The sequence below is a fragment of the Coregonus lavaretus genome, assembly GCF_964263955.1.
Source record: "Coregonus lavaretus genome assembly, chromosome: 31".
Lineage (NCBI taxonomy): Eukaryota > Metazoa > Chordata > Actinopteri > Salmoniformes > Salmonidae > Coregonus > Coregonus lavaretus.
In genome coordinates, this window is record NC_140018.1 from 15003220 (window position 1) to 15023968 (window position 20749).

The window sequence follows — 20749 nt, forward strand, 5'->3', positions numbered from 1 at the left end:
GGGAAGGTCTGCTCAATCCAAGATTACAACCAACAAATGGAGGAGGCAGGTGGCAGCGGGAGGAGGTAGGGAACTGGTCTGTCTGCCCAATATAAAAACTGGCAGAGGAACAAAAATAGCATAAATAGGAAAGTATACTGGTTTCATCTGAGGACCAGGATGTTGACGGCTGTGCCATACAGATTGCTAAATAGCTGGGAAGAGATTTTTTATGTACCGATTCCATGGCACAGGGTGTATGAGTTGATATATAAAATGACGCAAGATTCAAGACTTTGAGCTTTTCATCAAAAATTCTTGTACAGAAAATTCTTGCCACAAACAAAATGTTGAATATTTGGGGCATACAATCATCGCAGCTCTGCAGATTTTGTTGTGAGGATACAGAATCAAGACCATTTGTTCTGGTATTGCCAAATGTTTGCCTGTTTCTGGTTTCAGGTTCAGGAATGGCTGAAAAGCATAATATTAATCTAAAACTGACTCTAGAAATAGCATTGTCGGGAGATTTGGAGAGACCTGGTCAGTCAATTACTAATATACTAATACTCTTAGTAAAAGTATTTATCTTCAACTCGCAATCTGTGGATTCTATTCGATTAGATAGATTTAAAATTGTATGTTAAATAATAATAATAATAATATGCCATTTAGCAGACGCTTTTATCCAAAGCGACTTACAGTCATGTGTGCATACATTTTTACGTATGGGTGGTCCCGGGGATCGAACCCACTACCCTGGCGTTACAAGCGCCATGCTCTACCAATTGAGCTACAGAGGACCATTAAACATCACGGCATATTTGAATGATACACTATATATACTAAAGTATGTGGACACCCCTTCAAATTAGTGGAATCTGCTATTTCAGTCACACCCATTGCTGACAGGTGTATAAAATCGAGTACACAGCCATGCAATCTCCATAGATAAACATTGGCAGTAGAATGGCCTTAGTGAAGAGCTCAGTGACTTTCAACGTGGCACCGTCATAGGATGCCACCTTTCCAACAAGTCAGCTCATAAAATGTCTTCCCTGCTAGAGCTGCCCTGGTCATCTGTAAGTGCTGTTATTGTGAAGTGGAAAAGTCTAGGAGCAACAACGGCTCAGCTGCGAAGTGGTAGGCCACACAAGCTCACAGAACAGGACCGCCGAGTGCTGAAGCGCTTAAAAATCCTGTCCTCTGTTGCAACACTCACTACCGAGTTCCAAACTGCCTCTGGAAACAACATCAGCACAAGAACTGTTAGTCGGAAGCTTCATGAAATGGGTTTCCATGGCCAAGCAGCCGCACACAAGCCTAAGCTCACCATGCAGAATGCCAAGCGTCGGCTGGAGTGGTGTAAAGATTGCTGCCATTGGACTCTGAAGCAGTGGAAATGCTTTCTCTGGAGTGATAAATCACGCTTCACCATCTGGCAGTCCGACGGACGAATCTGGGTTTGGCGGATGCCAGGAGAACACTATCTTCTCTTATGCATAGTGTCAACTGTAACGTTTGGTGGAGGAGGAATAATGGTCTGGGGCTGTTTTTCATGGTTTGGGCTTAGTTCCTACAGCATACAATTACATTCTAGACGATTCTGTGCTTCCAACTTTGTGGCAACAGTTTGGGGAAGGCCCTTTCCTGTTTCAGCATGCCCATGTGTACAAAGCAATGTCCATACAGAAATGGAGGGGGAGGTTTTTTTGGGGGGGGAGTCTCGGATGGTTGAGGGGCATCTCTCGGGGAACTGTGGGAGGGGATCTTGGATGGTTGGTGGCCTGGCGTTTGGGAGGTTGGGTGAGTGGCCGAGAGGTCGCTGGTTAGGGTCCCCGATTCGACTTGGTGGGAGATCTGTCGATGTGCCCTTGGGCGGGGCGCTTGATCCTGGTTGCTCCTGTGGGTCGCTCTGGATGGGAGTGTCTGCTAGATGACTAAACGTAATTGTTGAGCAGCTTCACTGCAGGTAGATTGTATGTTTTAAATTCAATACAAAAAATACACACAAAAAATTAATAAAATAAGATTAAGCCTGTATGGCTAATGTGGCCAATGCATTACTGAGCATCAACTGAAGGGTGAGTATCTAGGGCAAATGATTGTGCAAACTGCGTGTGTCCATGAATGTGGGGTGGTATACTTTGTCTTGTAACTAGCGTTCAACTAGCGTTTTGTTTGTTGTTTTGGGGCTATTTTTCCTGGTTGCTACATCTGCTGTGTAGCTGGTCAGTTCCCTAGAGCCAAGAAGTTATTTCATAATTCCTCAGTAATTCAGAAACATGAGGCCGGTGAGAAAAACAGATCCAGCTGAGCTCCTCAGAGAGCCTTTCATGTGTGATTGAGTCAGTGAGAGACAGACAGACAGACGAGGAAGGGAAGGAGAACGGGAGAGAAGGAGGGGGACCGATGGAGAGAGGTAAATAGAGAAAGACAGTGAGAAGCAGAAAGAGAGAGAGTGATATTTCCCTTGAGTCTCATAATTAAGGAGATGGTTGTTAGAATAGTGGTTCAGCACAAAATAAGGGCAGACATTTCTCTAAAAACACACGGGTGGTACATGCACACACACAGCCAGAGCTCCATACGTGCACACAAACAGCCAGAGCTCCATACGTGCACACACACAGCCAGAGCTCCATACGTGCACACACACAGCCAGAGCTCCATACGTGCACACACACAGCCAGAGCTCCATACGTGCACACAAACAGCCAGAGCTCCATACGTGCACACACACAGCCAGAGCTCCATACGTGCACACACACAGCCAGAGCGCCATGCCAACCATCTGAGTTATGTCCCCTAATGGAGTCATTTATCTTAGGAACATGTGCTGGTGCATGCTGGGTACTGGCACACCTTCTGTCACTCACATGAACACACACACTCACATGCGTATGCACAGCTGCAGGTGATGACAGAAAAGGGAATTCAGTAGCATGGACATTTTGCATTTCACGAAGCCTGAGAAATCCTGAAAGCTAATGTTTGCCATTCTGTTTAACTGTTAGACAGTAGTGCTCACTGCATACAATCCCACAGGCTAAAAAAACACACACACGCACACAATTCTCAAGGCTTTGAACAGACATAGATAAAGCCTTTCTCACAATGAAGGTTAATAGGTTATCCTAGGAGAAATTATACAGAAAATAAAGTTTTCAAAGTAATAATCAGGGTGGCTTCATGAGGGGCATTTTACATTGGATATGAATATTGATTGTGCTACATGATTCAACACATGATGGCCTATTATGAGTGTATCTGTATAAGGTTGGACTTGACCGATTCTTCAGGGAGGAATTCTCTCCTATAGCAGAGATGGGGCTGAAATAGCAGTGGCCTGCTTTGGTTTCTAGTGGCACACTTAAGCTATAATCAGTCAAAGGACATGTCTAAGCTCTTACAGGTCTAACAGCTCAGGATTTGAGCTGGGAAATGCCGAGGGTATCACATCCTCAAAGCTGATAAAGAGACAGTTTGTGTGGCTCTAAAAGGTCTCCCTGTGGGCTAGGGCAGTGGTTCCCAACCAGGAGTACTAGGACCCCTGAGGGTACATGGCCTATCCACAGGGGGTACTTGAGAAGACTCGTGAGACCATAAGCCTACTGGTAAAATGCACATGAGGGGATACTTCAGGGGTTCTCCATGCAGAGAAAGAAATCTGTTGGTGGTACAGTAAAAAATAAAGTTGGGAACTACCGGGCTAGGGAATGTGGATGTACCTGGTGTGTGTGTGTGTGCGCGCATGCTACAACTGTCTAAACAAACCCTGCTCAAACACATATTGTTTCATTGGTGTGTATGACCCCCCTCTCAGACCTGGTACAGTGTCTGTCTGGAATGGTGCTACTGTGTGTAGGGAACAGGGGCACTGCAGGGGAACGTGTGAGAGGTAACTGTCGTTTACCCAGGGTTAGGGGCTTGTGGGGGCATCAGAATTGCAGTAACAGGGGCTAGCAGAAACCTAAAGACCCAGTGAACTGAGGCACACACACACACACACACACACACACACAAAAAGAGAGAGTTCCCTCCATTGCTTCATGACAGGCAGATCCCAGTTGACCTAATTTTCACACAGAGAGAGCCGATTGTTACACACATTCTTTACACACACATATACAGTTCATTCAGAAAGTATTCAGACATACATTACATTACATTTTAGTCATTTAGCAGACGCTCTTATCCAGAGCGACTTACAGTTAGTGAACACATATTTTTTTTATACTGGCCCCCCGTGGGAATCGAACCCACAACCCTGGCGTTGCAAACGCCATGCACTATCAACTGAGCTACATCCCTGCCGGCCATTCCCTCCCCTACCCTGGACGACGCTGGGCCAATTGTGCGCCGCCCATGAGTCTCCCGGTCGCGGCCGGCGGCGACAGAGCCTGGATAGACCCCTTCCCTTTTTACACATTATGTTACATTACAGCCTTATTCTAAAATGGATGAAATTATATTTTTCCCTCATCAATCTTCATACAATACCCCATAATGACAAAGTGAAAACAGGTTTTTAGAAATGTTTGCAATATCTGTGGCATTGTGTTGTGTGACAAAACTGCACATTTTATTGTCCCCAGCACAAGGTGCACCTGTGTAATGATCATGCTGTTTAATCAGCTTCTTGATATGCCAAGGAGAAATGCTCACTTACAGGGATGTAAACATATTTGTGCACAACATTTTAGAGAAATACGCTTTTTGTGCGTATGGAACATTTCTGGGATCTTTTATTTCAGCTCATGAAACATGGGACCAACACTTTACATGTTGCGTTTAGATTTTTGTTCAGTATGTATACATACATACCATACATACCATACATACCATACATACCATACATACCATACATACATACAGTACCAGTCAAAAGTTTGGACACACCTACTCATTCAAGGGTTTTTCTTTATTTTTTACTATTTTCTACATTGTAGAATAATAGTGAAGACATCAAAACTATGAGAAAACACATATGGAATCATGTAGTAACCAAAAAAGTGTTAAACAAAATATATGTTATATTTGAGATTCTTCAAATAGCCACCCTTTGCCTTGATGACAGCTTTTCACACGCTTGGCATTCTCGCAACCAGCTTCACCTGGAATAATTTTCCAACAGTCTTGAAGGGGTTCCCACATATGCTGAGCACTTGTTGGCTGCTTTTCCTTCACTCTGCCGTTCGACTCATCCCAAACCATCTCAATTGGGTTGAGGTCGGGGGATTGTGGAGGCCAGGTCATCTGATGTAGCACTCCATCACTCTCCTTCTTGGTAAAATAGCCCTTACACAGCCTGGAGATGTGTTAGGTCATTGTCCTGTTAAAAAACAAATGATAGTCCCACTAAGCCCAAACCAGATGGGACACGGCGGTTTGAACCAAAAATCTCAAATTTGGACTCCAGACCAAAGGACAAATTTCCACCGGTCTAATGTACATTGCTCGTGTTTCTTGGCCCAAGCAGGTCTCTTCTTCTTATTGGTGTCCTTTAGTAGTGGTTTCTTTGCAGGAATTCGACCATGAAGGCCTGATTCACACAGTCTCCTCTGAACAGTTGATGTTGAGATGTGTCTGTTACTTGAACTCTGTGAAGCATTTATTTGGGCTGCAATTTCTGAGGCTGGTAACTCTAATGAACTTATCTTCTGCAGCAGAGGTAACTCTGGGTCTTCCATTCCTGTGGCGGTCCTCATGAGAACCAGTTTCATCATAGTGCTTGATAGTCTTTACGACTGCACTTGAAGAAACTTTCAAAGTTCTTGACATGTTCCGTATTGACTGACCTTCACGTCTTAAAGTAATGATGGAATGTCGTTTCTCTTTGCTTATGTAAGCTGTTCTTGCCATAATACGGACTTGGTCTTTTACCAAATCTTCTGTAACCCCACCTACCTTGTCACAACACAACTGATTGGCTCAAACGCATTAAGAAGGAAATAAATTCCACAAATTAACTTTTAAGAAGGCACACCTGTTAAATTAAATGCATTCCAGGTAACTACCTCATGAAGCTGGTTGAGAGAATGCCAAGAGTGTGCAAAGCTGTCATCAAGGCAAATGGTGGCTATTTGAAGAATCTCAAATATAAAATATATTCTGATTTGTTTAACACTTTTTTGGTTACTACATGATTCCATATGTGTTATTTCATAGGTTTGATGTCTTCACTATTATGTAGAAAATAGTAAAAATAAAGAAAAACCCTGGAATGAGTAGGTGTGTCCAAACTTTTGACTGGTAGTGTACATATATACATACACCTTAACGAAATCCTGCTCCCTGATCCCTAATACTACAAATGTAATTTTGAATTTCTCTCTAAAGACCTCGCCTGACAACCTCCAATAAAAAGCTTTAAGCTGTCAAACAAAGCAGAGTGTTGTCAGATGAGGATATGCACTCAATTGAAGGCCTTTTACATATCTTGGAATGGCATTGAAGACAGCTTCCATTATTGTTGTTATTGTGACGCTGGCTGGAACTGTTGGCTAGCATGCTTCTGTCTCTCCTAACTTAAAGTGCTCAGAGTGACACGGTGGGGTATGCTTGTGTTTTCCAACTCTGCTCCTTTCAACAGCACAATGACCCACAGTACAAATAATTAGATTTGGCAGCACGAGGAGTACTGCTACCAAATGTTTTGATTTAACTCCCCCCAGTCAGGGCTTAAATCACCAGTGGCTTAACACTTGTATTACATTACCTTTTCATGCTATTCTTGCCTTAGTTTTTTCCCCATCTATTCAGTGTTCGATGTTGCACAAAAAAACTATCATAAAAACAATGCACAGTAACGTCATGTGTGAAGCATGATTTAAAATGGTAAGCTGCAGTGAATCAGCCATGCAACTAGAGCCATGAAAGCACTGGTTTATCCTTAATACACTGAGGAATGTCAGCCATCTTAAACATGTGGCCTTAATATGGGCAATTTCATGCTACTCTGAGCTGATCTGAGTAATACAGAAAAAGGTTTGTCCTTGTGTTTGTCGTTGACAATCCACATATTTGCATTTTTTTTTTTTACTGGAAAGCAACCTGTAAAACATTAGGAAACAACCTTGGAAACAAAGACCTACAGTTACCTTCAGTTCAAGCTGATAAAAAAAGCCTAATGCACACACTAGCTGTAATAGTATTTGTAGTACTATTACTGTAGTTAATGCTTTATGATTTGGGGAGAGCTAATAGCTACAAAGCACACTGTTATAGCAGAGGAGGCTAGTGGAGGGGAGGACAGCTCATAATCATGTCTGGAATGGAGTGAATGTAATGGTATCAAACAAATGGAAACCAGGTGTTTGATGTGTTTGAAACCATTTCATTCCAGCCATTACTATGAGCCTGTCCTCCCCATTTAAAGTACCACCAGCCACCACTGTGTTATAGTCTTATGGTGTAGGCGTATTTGTGTGTGTGTCTCACCTTGGCCGAGGTCTCGAACCAGCCCAGGAAGCCAGTCTCTTTACAGAAGTTGTCCATGAGGGAAGTGTTGTTGGAGGTCTCATTTTTCTGGTCACACTTATTGGCCAGCAGCACTGAGGGGATAGGACTCCCATTGGCCAGTTTCACCTTGCTGTCCAAGTCGTGTTTCCATTTGGACACGGCCTCAAACGTGGAGCCCCTCGTCACGTCAAACACCACGAATGCCCCCACCGCCTCCTTGTAGTATACCCGCGTCATGTTCCCAAATCGCTCCTGACCTGCATGGGGGACAGGAAAGCAACACGATCAGAAACTCAATGGGTCAATGGTACAGTACATAATTAAACCTAGTAGGCCTGTGTCAAAGTAGGTAAGGAGATGGACTAGTTAGTAAACAAAATGCTGTTGGTTCAAATGCTCAATGGGTTACAAAATGCAGAGGTTCTGTTACAGCCCAAAAGAGGACATCAGAAAGGGGTCAAAGAAAAACAAGACATCTGAATGTACAAAACATAGGAGCAGGCCTATATGAGAGGGGTGGGAGCGACTTAGCCTTTGAGTGTTGCTAATGTGACATCAAAGCAGGGCCTGTTCCTTCTGTACGCACACAGATAGACCTGTGACAGGACATTCCACCGGCCCCATTACCCTGCGCATTGAGCACAGCACAACAAGGACCACTTGTGAGATCGATTACTCCACTACATCACTCACATTTGAGACATTTAAAAGGTGCCAGTTAGGGGAGAATTAGCCCAGTTTACCAGGAATACGTACATGTTTTAGACATGGATATAAAACTGAGTGAGGATTAGCCAGTGTTTCATCAGATGACAGATGAAGGTAAAAGTCTCTCAGTCTCAAGTAAAATAAATGTGTTAAGTCTTGAGGCTGCATTCAGAAGACGAGATATTTAACATATTTTATTCTCCTTCTCCAAAGTGCTGTGTGAGAGTAGTGTTTTGCCTTCATTTTGGTTCCCCTTCCCCACCAAATATGACAAACGGATCCTGACCCACTTTTTCTAATTTGTCATGACTCTAATCCAAAGACACAAGCCAAGAAAGAAATCTGCCTCCTCGATAATGAACCCTTTCTCTCCAGTCTTACTTGGAGGAATCTGGAGTGATGCTTTACAAAGTGAAAGCAAGGGGAATTACCACCGGGATCTGGGGTGTCACTATCAATCTAAGCAAGGCACTACTCAAAATACAGTCACCACAATGGCAGGACTATTATTCCATAGCCATTTTATCAGTCTGTATATTAGCTACTAATCTCAGAGAGGAGTGAAAATGCAGACACTGATAATGAATGGCCAAGTGCCTGCGGCATTGATTAACAATTTGCACGCATAGCTTTAGTCGATATGGAGCATGGGTTGTAAATAATATGAGGATGATTGTCCTATCTAAATCACCTTAATGTGTATGTATACCTTAAATACAACTGAACAAACTACAAATTGTGTCAGATGACAAGTCAAATAAAATGGATATTATGCTTTCAAGCATTTCCTCTGTTGTATGTGTGGCAATTTGGTTTGGAAATTGCAACACAATTGACCCTAACAATTTTACATGAATGCGAACTGGACAAAACCTTGAGAGCAAACAGATTTGAGGTGGAGCCCCATCTTCCACAAACCATTTCCAGGACAAGAATTTATAGAACCTTCAAGACTGCTGAAATCAATCAACCTGTGAGTGATTGTTCACTGAGGCGTACCTCAATTAAGGTGAATCTTTGGTCGGGGATTAATGGGAAGACTTTACCTCTGCTTTACCTGGCTGGGGTCCAGGATCACACCCCTGCAGCAATTCTCTCTCTCTCTCTGATCAGACCTCTTCTACATGTTACATCATTTGCCGATCATAAGGCTTCCTACATTTGTGTCAGGCAGGTTGCATGTGTGTGAGACTGACAGCCATATAAGGGGATGAAAGAGCGTCTGCACTCCACTGAACACTGCTGCCTGCCCCACAGACAGTCCAAAAAGAGAGGGATAAAGTGGAACAGACAGAGCTGTGATCATCCTCCCATCTCTGAGAGCTTGCGGATCCACCCCTCTGCCGTTTCTCAGAAGAATACTTAGTCGGAATGGAACATACAAGACTTCAGATTGTTCTGGGGTGTTCTGTTAAAGCATCCAATAATGTTTTTTAGAATGCTAGAAGGCTCTCAGTTCCATGTCCACATGTCTGTATGGATGTTTAAAACCATGTGCACACACACACACACACACACACACACACAGAGACAGAGAGAGAGATCTATTCTGATGATATCACTATGGGTTCTTTACCCTTTCTCTATGACAGAAAAGTCTCATCAGAAGATGACAGAGCACCCATGGTATGTTATTGAAGAGATCTGGCAGGTTGCTATGCTAATCTGGCAACAGCTCAGTTGGTTTTGATACATTTACATTTTAGTCATTTAGCAGACGCTCTTATCCAGAGCGACTTACAGTTAGTGAGTGCATACATTTTTGATACATCTAACTGAGCCTGGTGAAGGATTGATTTATGGTCTAATTGCCAGTTCCACAAACAACAAACCAGTATGTACCAGCTCTGAGAGCAGGTGGCCAATGCCCAGATATTTTAAGGGGTTGCATGACTCATGGCTACCTTCTCACCTAATTCTAAAATGACCATCCAAGAAAGAACTTTGTGTTGGAATGTGGACATCAAATTAGAAGGATAATGACGTGGCAGTGTTTAAAAATGGTCGCACTGACTGAACACATGTAAGTTACTCACAACAGAAATGGGCATTGCTGCTGTTGCAGCACACTTAATCCAAGTGCAATGAGGAGTAGCTCACCTCACTGCACAGCACTAGTCTCCACTGCAGCCAAGTTAAACACTGAATAAAGAGAGCTGTTTCAGGAACCGTGATGGCAGTTTCTCCCCCATGCAGTTTCACTTCATTACAGGTACTTACCCAGCTACGTATGGAAACTGAGCGGCGTGTCGCAGTGCGGGTGTGAGTGAGGGAGTCAATACACTGAGGGGCCTATGGGCCTGCTCAGTAATTGCTCATAATTGAGGGTCTAAATTTAGTCGGTTTAACCCCAGGTGAATTCACTGGGGACACGGCACAGTGGGAAGGAGAGATGATGGATTGAAATAAAGGCTTTCATTTCAAGGCCTTTTGGTGCCCAGAGATCCAAGAGAAGAAGTCTTAGAAGAGGAATACAGAAATAAGAAAAACAGAAAAAATAACCTAATTAAACGTTTTCCGGGCATATTTCTTGGGTAACACTTTATTTTGAGGGTACCTAAGAGAGGTGTCATGCCCATAGGGGGCACAGGGGCACGTGCCACCTCAGATTTGTCCTTTTTCAAATCTTTCGGTGTAATACTACTAGCCACCTAGCCACTTTATGAAGTTGTCTTTAGCTAGCCCAGATAGGGAACCTATCTCCCAACCTCATAACTAGCTACCAAGAAGCCATTTCAGGCTATCAATTAAGTTAGAGTAGCTAGCTTGTCTAACTATTTTACCTGGCATGCCTACTGGCAACGATGGTAGGTCTTTAGAAAAGCAAGCAATTACTAAATAAGACTCACATTCCTTTCAATCTTTCACCCAGATTCAGAGATGTAGAGAAGCAGTTTTTGTAAAAAAAATAAAAATAAGTCAGGAGGATACAGACGGCTGAAGAGGTATGCTTAGATATGCAGTAAAATAAACATTTTGACATAGAATTAAGCATAATGATTATGTCTTTAGATAGCAGGAAAATGTGTTTCAGGTGTTTGAAAAATGCACAATTCCTCCAACTTCCAGACCTAGCCCCCGCCGGACCACCCCCCAGCAATCCTCACATACTTTGTGCCCCCTCAGATTTTTGTGGTGCATGAAACCCCTGGTACCTCATAAACCATTTATAATGCATTTATAAATTGTGTACACCATTTATTAATCATTACACCCACATTTGTAAAATGTTAGTACGCTAGTTATTCACACGTGTATATATATGTCCTTAAACATCCTGTGTTGTGTGATTGTTCTTTTACCAGATACTGCAGGAACGTCTACCAATGGCATGCCCATCATTTTGTGAGAAATTATACTGGTCAATCAAAACATTTCTAAAGTATAAAGTGCTCACTTTAGATTAGGGACTGCAAAAATACTTAACTAATGATTAGTAAATGTTCATAAATGTGGGAGTAATGATTAATAAATGGTGAAGACACAATTTACAAATGCCTTATAGATGGTTAATTAGGTACCCTTAAAATAAAGTGTTGTCATTTATTCGACAGGATCCACACAATTAAGGGTCAGGCTCAGTCCGACCTCGAAGGGAAAATGCTTTCCAGCATTAATCGAATGAACTAGTGAACTGGGTAGTCAATAGAGTCAAATATTGACAGAAGTGCTCTGATACGTTCAAAATGTCAGCTATTTGTTGAAGAGAGACGATTGGTAAATTGAGAAGCTTCTGAAAGCTACTCTGTTCTTTATTTCACTCTTCTTCTTATCCTATCCTCCTGGTGCCTAGTCACTTTACCCTGCCGTCATGTACATATCCAACTCAAATACCTCATACCACTGCACATTGATCTGGTACTGGTACTCCCTGTATATAGCTCCACATTGATCTGGTACTGGTACTCCCTGTATATAGCTCCAAATTGATCTGGTACTGGTACTCCCTGTATATAGCTCCACATTGATCTGGTACTGGTACTCCCTGTATATAGCTCCAAATTGATCTGGTACTGGTACTCCCTGTATATAGCTCCACATTGATCTGGTACTGGTACTCCCTGTATATAGCTCCAAATTGATCTGGTACTGGTACTCCCTGTATATAGCTCCACATTGATCTGGTACTGGTACTCCCTGTATATAGCTCCACATTGACCTGGTACTGGTACTCCCTGTATATAGCTGCACATTGATCTGGTACTGGTACTCCCTGTATATAGCTGCACATTGATCTGGTACTGGTACTCCCTGTATATAGCTGCACATTGATCTGGTACTGGTACTCCCTGTATATAGCTGCACATTGACCTGGTACTGGTACTCCCTGTATATAGCTGCACATTGATCTGGTACTGGTACTCACTGTATATACAGTGGGGGAAAAATGTATTTAGTCAGCCACCAATTGTGCAAGTTCTCCCACTTAAAAAGATGAGAGAGGCCTGTAATTTTCATCATAGGTACACGTCAACTATGACAGACAAATAGAGCATTTTTTTCTCCAGAAAATCACATTGTAGGATTTTTAATGAATTTATTTGCAAATTATGGTGGAAAATAAGTATTTGGTCACCTACAAACAAGCAAGATTTCTGGCTCTCACAGACCTGTAACTTCTTCTTTAAGAGGCTCCTCTGTCCTCCACTCGTTACCTGTATTAATGGCACCTGTTTGAACTTGTTATCACTATAAAAGACACCTGTCCACAACCTCAAACAGTCACACTCCAAACTCCACTATGGCCAAGACCAAAGAGCTGTCAAAGGACACCAGAAACAAAATTGTAGACCTGCACCAGGCTGGGAAGACTGAATCTGCAATAGGTAAGCAGCTTGGTTTGAAGAAATCAACTGTGGGAGCAATTATTAGGAAATGGAAGACATATAACACAACTGATAATCTCCCTCGATCTGGGGCTCCACGCAAGATCTCACCCCGTGGGGTCAAAATGATCACAAGAACGGTGAGCAAAAATCCCAGAACCACACGGGGGGACCTAGTGAATGACCTGCAGAGAGCTGGCACCAAAGTAACAAAGCCTACCATCAGTAACACACTACGCCGCCAGGGACTCAAATCCTGCGTTACCATCTTTCTTTTTATTATATATTTTTTTACTCTGCATTGTTGGGAAGAGGTCGTAAGCAAGCATTTAACGGATAAATCTACACCCATTATAGTCGGCGCATGTGACAAATACCATTTGATTTGATGTGGTTTTCAGCTTTGGTTTTCACTCCCAACCTGGAAACAGGTTCACATACTGTACATACCGAACTTTAAAAGTCTGTTTTCATTATCAGCAACAACATCACTTTTAAAGTTTGGTATGTATAGTATGTGAACCTGTTTCCAGGTTGGGAGTGATGGCAAAGCAGTGATACACTAAGCTCCTTTTCATTTTTCATCCTCTTTTCACCACTGTGCAGAAGTCAATTAAGATGTTATGAAATGTTCCCTGCACATGGCCTTGTCTCTCTCTAGTCACTGTAGTCAGACTAGAGAGAGCTCTCTGCTACATTTTATGAGCACCACCAACAGTGAATTGGAAAATGGACCGTCTGATTGGTCCCAGAAACTGATGGGTTGGACCAGAGCCAGAACACACGTAAGTAAAGCAACGTTTTGAAAATTCGTCATTGGCTTGATACTCTGATTGGTTAGAGACGATCCAATCGCTGATGACTTTGTTTTGTACAACGCCCCTCGTCACCACAAACAACTTAAATGATGGCAGATTCAGACTGAAGTATGTAGCGATAGATAGAGCAGTGGAAGAATTCAGTGTGTCGTCAGGCAAACATTCATCATGATTTTCTAAAAAAAATTGTGATACAAATGTAAAAAGCATATTTAACATCCTTCCAACAAGCAGTTGCCATCCTGTTTAAAAGACACCACTGACTTTCTATCAAAACTACAACGTATACCAGTTATTAGTGAAGGAAATTGGCTAGTCGCTCTTTATGATGAAGGTATAGAGGCCCTCAAATTCTTCCTCTCCAACCACGGAAGCGATGTGCCTACAAATTATATCATTGAGCTTGCGCAACTAGTGCTCACTAAAAACTATTTTGTATTTGACAAATATTACTACCTACAGACCTTTGGAACAGCGATGGCAACCCCATTAGCGCCTAACTATGCAAATATCTTCATGGGAAAATTCGAATTGGATTTCATTTATTAAAATAATCCTTACAAAGATCATGTCAAATATTGGACCAGCTATAGACCAGGGATGGACAACTGTTCGGGGGCAGGAGTGGTGTCACACTTTTCCCCCCCATCCCTAGCATCCACAGATGATTAAACGAATTGCATTCTAAACTGAATATCATGATTAGTTGATTATTGGAGTCAGGTGTGTTCGCTGTGGCAAAAGTGTGAGACCAAATCAGGCCCCTGAGGACTGGAGTTGCCCATCCCTGATATAGACGATTGCTTTATGATCTGGATGTGTTCCGAAATTAAATTCTAATGAATTTCTTAACTACATAACTCTAGAGTACAATCAATTTCCTTCACTATGGAAAAGAACATAAACTCTATACATTTCTTAAGGTTACAAAGAAGGGACAATCTCTAAATACTACAGATTACAGAAAACCTACAGATGAAAATACTATACTGACAGATGATAGTTACTGTACCATCCTCTCCCCCTAAAAGGTGGTTTACTAGTCAGCCAACTTCATAGACTGTGTTGCATCTGTGACACAGAGTAAGAACATGACAATCAAATTCTCTCCTTGAGCATTTCCGCTCGAGAGGATACCCCGATACCTGGCTTGATAAAGCTCAAAACAAGTTAAAAGCTTGAACTGAAGCCAGTTACTTAATAAATCCCAACAAAAACAGAATAAACAGTTTTCTGTAAACTGTTTACTTACTTTCAATGATAGCCGTAATGGCATCACGTCTTTGTCAATAAGCACTGGCATATTCTATCATCAGAATCCTCTTTACATTCTGCCTTCCAGAATCCACCTTTATTTACCTATAAACGATCAAGAAATCTATCAAAACATATTGGTCAAATCAGATGTGGTCAGAGAGAGAAAATAGACATTCATAAAGGATGTTTCCCATGTAGATCATGTACCTCATGTAGCACCATAACAAAATGTACTAGCTTTGTATGCCCTCAGACTTCTAGGACCTATGAGATAAAGTCATGTATAACTTGCACTACTAAAGGAGTTATTTATATTTTACATTGTTCTTGCAATAAGATTTATATTGGAAAAACATCCCGCGCATGGAAAGTACGCCTTGTTGTGAAACACTTTATAGAACAAAATCACTCTATTAATGAATTGTGTTGCGTCGGGATTGAAAAAGTTAATCCACCACGCAGAGGAGATGATTATGACAACAAATTACTCCAAAGAGAAGCCATGTGAATATATATATTAAACTCCATATCCCCACACGGTTTAAACAAATAACTAGATTACCTCCTTCCTATTGGCCAAATTTAGACCGTTGTACAAGAACACTGTCCATATCATATTTTGCATATCATTTATGAGTTAGCTCCACATATTTATGAACGGCCGATGCTGATGTCCTTTGTGGTAAGCTATCTCGTAAATTGATATAATGTATCGAAGTGAGAGGACACCTAAGGCAATTGATTCATGAACAGTTCACACCTGTTGCCCCCAATTACCCTTCGTGCCCGCTTCCATACCGTATAATTCTATATTTCTTGTAACTTGTATAAAGGTAGACCAGAGAAGCCACATCCCTGATTGGCAGATGAGAGGCAACCCTGATTAGAAGCACCTGCTGCTCATCGGTTGCTCCCCTGTGTTCGCTATAAATGATGTTTTGAATGAAAAAGATTTGTACCTACACACTGAAGGCGGCTGCGAAACCGAAACGTCTGTGTACGCTATATCCCTGAAGCAGTGAAAATATTTATTTATTTTTAATAATTAAGCTTTCTGCTACATTTTTTTGAGTGGACCATCACAGCTTTTTGCTTATCTAAACATCCTTCCTCCCAATGAAGTTATGTGAGAATTGCCAGTCTACTTTTAACAATTTGCCATTTTTGACAAAAACACATTTACTTGAAGAACAGTGCAGGTGAAAATGTTGATGTGTTTTTTGTGAAATTGTTGTATGGTTTGTTTAACTTTGCAATCATTGGTTTTTGTTTGGCATACATTTTAAAGTGAACAGTGAGTATCAGCATCACTCTGTTATCGTGGAATTGCCCTGATACCAAAAAATACTGTATTTTCTGGCCATGCTGGAATGGAATCGCCCTAGAGCCGACTTAATAAGCTTCACTTTATTGAAAGCCATTGGAAATTGATCTCTTCAATACCATCATTAAATGAGGTAAGAAGCTTTAGGGGAAGAGTTAATGTCAGAAGCAAATGTTACTTGTTTCCTTCAACACCTGGCTCAATATTCAGTGCCACTCAGATGGTGTGTTCGATATGTAAGCGTTGCTCAGTTGGTAGAGCATGGCACTTGTAACGCCAGGGTTGTGGGTTTGTTTTCCACGGGGGGCCAGGGGGGCCAGTATGAAAATGTATGCACTCACTAACTGTAAGTCGCTCTGGATAAGAGCGTCTGCTAAATGACTAAAATGGAAAATGTATTCTGTAGGAGTAGCCCTCTAGCGTTGCTGACGTGACCCATGCTACCAAACAGCGAGGAAGAGCTGTGACTCACAAGAGGCTGTTTGTTAATGCAATATTCGCTCATTGATTGGTTCTCTCAAATGTTGTTTCTTCCCCCCTGGGGGATTGAGACCTCTCATTGTTTGGAATTGAAAATCCAACAGTTGTAATGCAAGAGGGCAGCGTTTGGGGGCTGTGTGTGGCTGTGCCTGTAGGTGTTTGAGTGAGAAAGACACGAAGGAGAACCATCAAGTAAAATCACAGCCCCCTTCATTATAATAATAATAATAATAATAATAATAATAATAATAATAATAATATGCCATTTAGCAGACGCTTTTATCCAAAGCGACTTACAGTCATGCGTGCATACATTTTTGTGTATGGGTGGTCCCGGGGATCGAACCCACTACCTTGGCGTTACAAGCGCCGTGCTCTACCAGCTGAGCTACAGAGGACCACATCGTGCCGACAACATCAAAACTATGAAGTCAGGAGGACTTTATATATGTCTTTTTTATCCCCTTTTTCTGCCCAATTTCGTGATATCCAATTGCGATCTTGTCTCATCGTTGCAACTCCCCAAAGGGCTCGGGAGAGGCGAAGGTCGAGTCATACGTCTTCCGAAACATGACCCGCCAAACCACGCTTCTTAACACCCACCCACTTAACCCGGAAAACAGCTGCACCAATGTGCCAGAGGAAACACCTTTGAACTGACGACCGAAGTCAGCCTGCAGGTGCCCGGCCCACCTCAAGAAGTCGCTAGAGCGCGATGAGCCAAGTAAAGCCCCCCCCCGGCCAAACGCTTCCCTAACCCGGACAACGCTGGGCCAATTGTGCGCCACCCTATGGGACTCCCGGTCACGGCCGGTTGTGAAACAGCCTGGGATCGAACCCGGGTCTGTAGTGACGCCTCAAGCACTGTGACGCAGTGCCTTAGACCGCTGTGCCACTCGGGAGGCCAGTCAGGAGTACTTCTAGTTAAGTATTAGCCAGACTAGTAGCCCTCACCTTCCCAGGGGGAAAAGGAGTGAAAACGCTTCATAGATATTGATTAAACCATTCAATAAATCCAACACACACACATGCCAGTGTGCACACAGATGCACACACACAGCGTGATGATTGTAGTTTGTGCTGAGGTGTTAGGCCATTAGAGGCAGGATGAGGTTCAATGGTTAAACAACAGACGACTTGTTATCTATCTATTCTACTGCAACCTCCAAGGCAAGTTTTGTAAATAGCTCTAACCCCCAATGGCACAACTTCGATGTAGGCAGCAATTCAACATTGTTAAGGCAGAACAGGATAACACTGAGTTTATGGGGAGAAATAAGAATCATGTGCTGTAATAGAGAAATGCTGTGTCTAATGCTAACTTAATTAGCATTCAACAGGCAAAGGGTATGAGTGGCTCGCTGTATAGGCTACATTAAAGCTGGAGACTTTAATGACAATAGTGAGTTAAGACAGGTCGGCCATTTTGCCATTTACTGGTAAACATGGTTGTGTGTGTGTGTGTGTTTTATATCACTTCCTGAAATGAAGGAAAGAATGTCAAGTCTGTAAAACTGGAATCTTTACAAAAACGAACAGGGAGGAGAGAGAATCATTAGGGAATTCAAACTGAAACTGCAGTTTGTGAAATTCGACAAGATGCTGGATATTAATAAAATCCCAAGCAAAATAAAATAGCATGCATTGCTTAAGATCCTCTGAGACTATTCTCATAGAACTTGCACAATGTTTATTCCAAGCATCAATGTCAGTAATTTAATATATTTTAAAGTGGAAATGACAGCGTTTTAACTTCTTTGCAGATATGAAACAAACAGGTCATCATAATATCAGTAAAACATATAAAAATTCCCAGTTTATGCTTCAAAACCAACTTTATAAAAATAGGTTATATTTGACTCAAACTTCCATGACGTACAGTAAGGCATTGTTGGCAGAATAGATGGATGCAGTTCAATGCATGATTCATATAGTTCATCAATACATTTCTTGGTAGTCCAGAAAATATTGCTATTAGGTTGTAAATCACATTCGGGATGATGCACTGTTTCAGTTTTAATGACTCAATATTTAGAACAAAAACGGCCAACTGTAACTGAAGCTGGGAATGTCAATACAATCAAACTAGCAAGGGCAATGATCACAAGTCAGTCATAACGTGGCTAATAGGCTAGCGCACGTATCAAACACAAGGCGTGACACATTTATATCCGGCCCGCACAATGATTTGGGTTGTCAATTCATTTTGGCCCCCTACCATACCGCCAGCGTTACACTACAAGTCACATCAAGCACTGCCAACATCACACAACACCCTCCTCCCAGAGCCACACACACACACACACGAGGTTGATGAGGGGAAAAAAAACAATTTAATCAATTTTAGAATAAGGCTGTAATGTAACAAAATGTGGAAAAAGTCAAGGGGTCTGAATCCTTTCCAAATGCACTGTAAATTACTACTAAAGGACAATAGGCAATAGGACACACAAGCCAGTATAACTGAGTCAACAGTTGAGGTATCTACTTTATTAAATGACAGCCTGATGCACTTGCATCTGTGAATTCAACTTCAAATTGTGGTGCTTTCGCGTGTCTCGTTTACAGCTCGCAGCGGCGGGAAAGTGTACAGACATGCCACAGTCCTAGCTAGGCTACTAAAATGTTGCAGTCTGGCTTCGGTTTTTAAAGCTTGACAATTAATAACTAAAAAACTAAACCTGCCTCAAAACACCATGCAAAGGAGAAACATGTAGGCCTATTACAGCAACAATTGAGCGGTAGCATAGGCTGGCTACTCAACTACAGTGCAATACATTTTGAGTGCACCATACAGCAATGCTGCATTCATTATTTATTTAGCAAGCTAAAAACACAGAGCCTAACGTTAGCTAGCTAGCTGCTAGGAGGATGTCATGTCATTGGAGGTGTGGCTGAGTGACCGACCTTTTCCCCTCATATCATCTTTCGGTGGCTTCAGCTAGATATGCAGCTGTCATTTGGTTAGCTAGCAAGAAATGTAATCGCTGTGCTAGCTACCTATGCTGAACTTGAATGACTGTTATCCACAGTTAGCAGATCTCTTAGTTGTCAATCAAATGTATTTGGCATCGATCAAATGGGCGGGCAGGCAAGTTCCCATTCAGTTGTCAAAACGTGAGTTGGGACAAGCAGGCCAGCTGCAGAAGGACAAGCAGGGTACAATTTTGACGGCCAACTAGCTGAAACGTTTGAGAGGGTTTATCTGATGTTCCCTCGTTAGATTTGAGCTAATCTCGTTCTGGCTAGCATTAGCTAGTTGTTGATCCTGTTGCATAGGCAACTGAGGGAGAGCTAGCCTCCTTTTCATGGTTGTTTGATCAATAGGACTGTGAAGTTCTCAAAATGTAAGATGTAAGAGGACTCCCATGGTATTTACATATTTGCAGAAATCCATTTAGGTGTATGTGGCTTTTGGCGATTGTGTTCTAATGAACTAAAGTCGCGATGTTGCTACTGCCTGCAAACACACAGTCCAGTTCAAAGTGAATGATGGCAGGCCCGTGTGGCAAATGGCTTATTTGCATAAAAGCCCTACTGTAGCTCTGATTGGCTATGGCGCAACGGTCTGCGTAGACTCTGGTGTTGGACAAGACAGATGTTTTTATTAGGTTTTATTCACTGCAGTGTCTATTAAATTGTCCAAACGCACGGCCGCTTTCCCACTCTATATTGCTATAGAATTTTCACAAATGCCTTACTATACGTCATTCCCAAACATTGTATGAATTTATGAAAACGTGAAAATGACCATATCTAAGTGCTCGCTTGTCAGAAAATTTAATATGAAAAAAGTGTCATATTCTACCTGGGGTGTATATGAACAGATTTCAATAAGGTTTCATATTGTTAAAACGCTGTCAGTTTCACTTTAAATGACTTTAGTTTAGTGT

The 20749-nt window shown here is 42.1% G+C and overlaps 1 protein-coding gene across 1 annotated transcript in view; it reads right to left on the reverse strand.

The window, feature by feature from the left end:
- LOC311106537 (ras-related protein Rab-32-like) overlaps window positions 1-20749 on the reverse strand; it is a 33620-nt gene that overhangs the window by 2913 nt on the left and 9958 nt on the right. The window contains exon 2 of the mRNA XM_084148905.1: window positions 7423-7700. Coding sequence (XP_084005031.1) covers window positions 7423-7700 — 278 coding nt within the window. The remainder of the gene's footprint in view (window positions 1-7422; window positions 7701-20749) is intronic.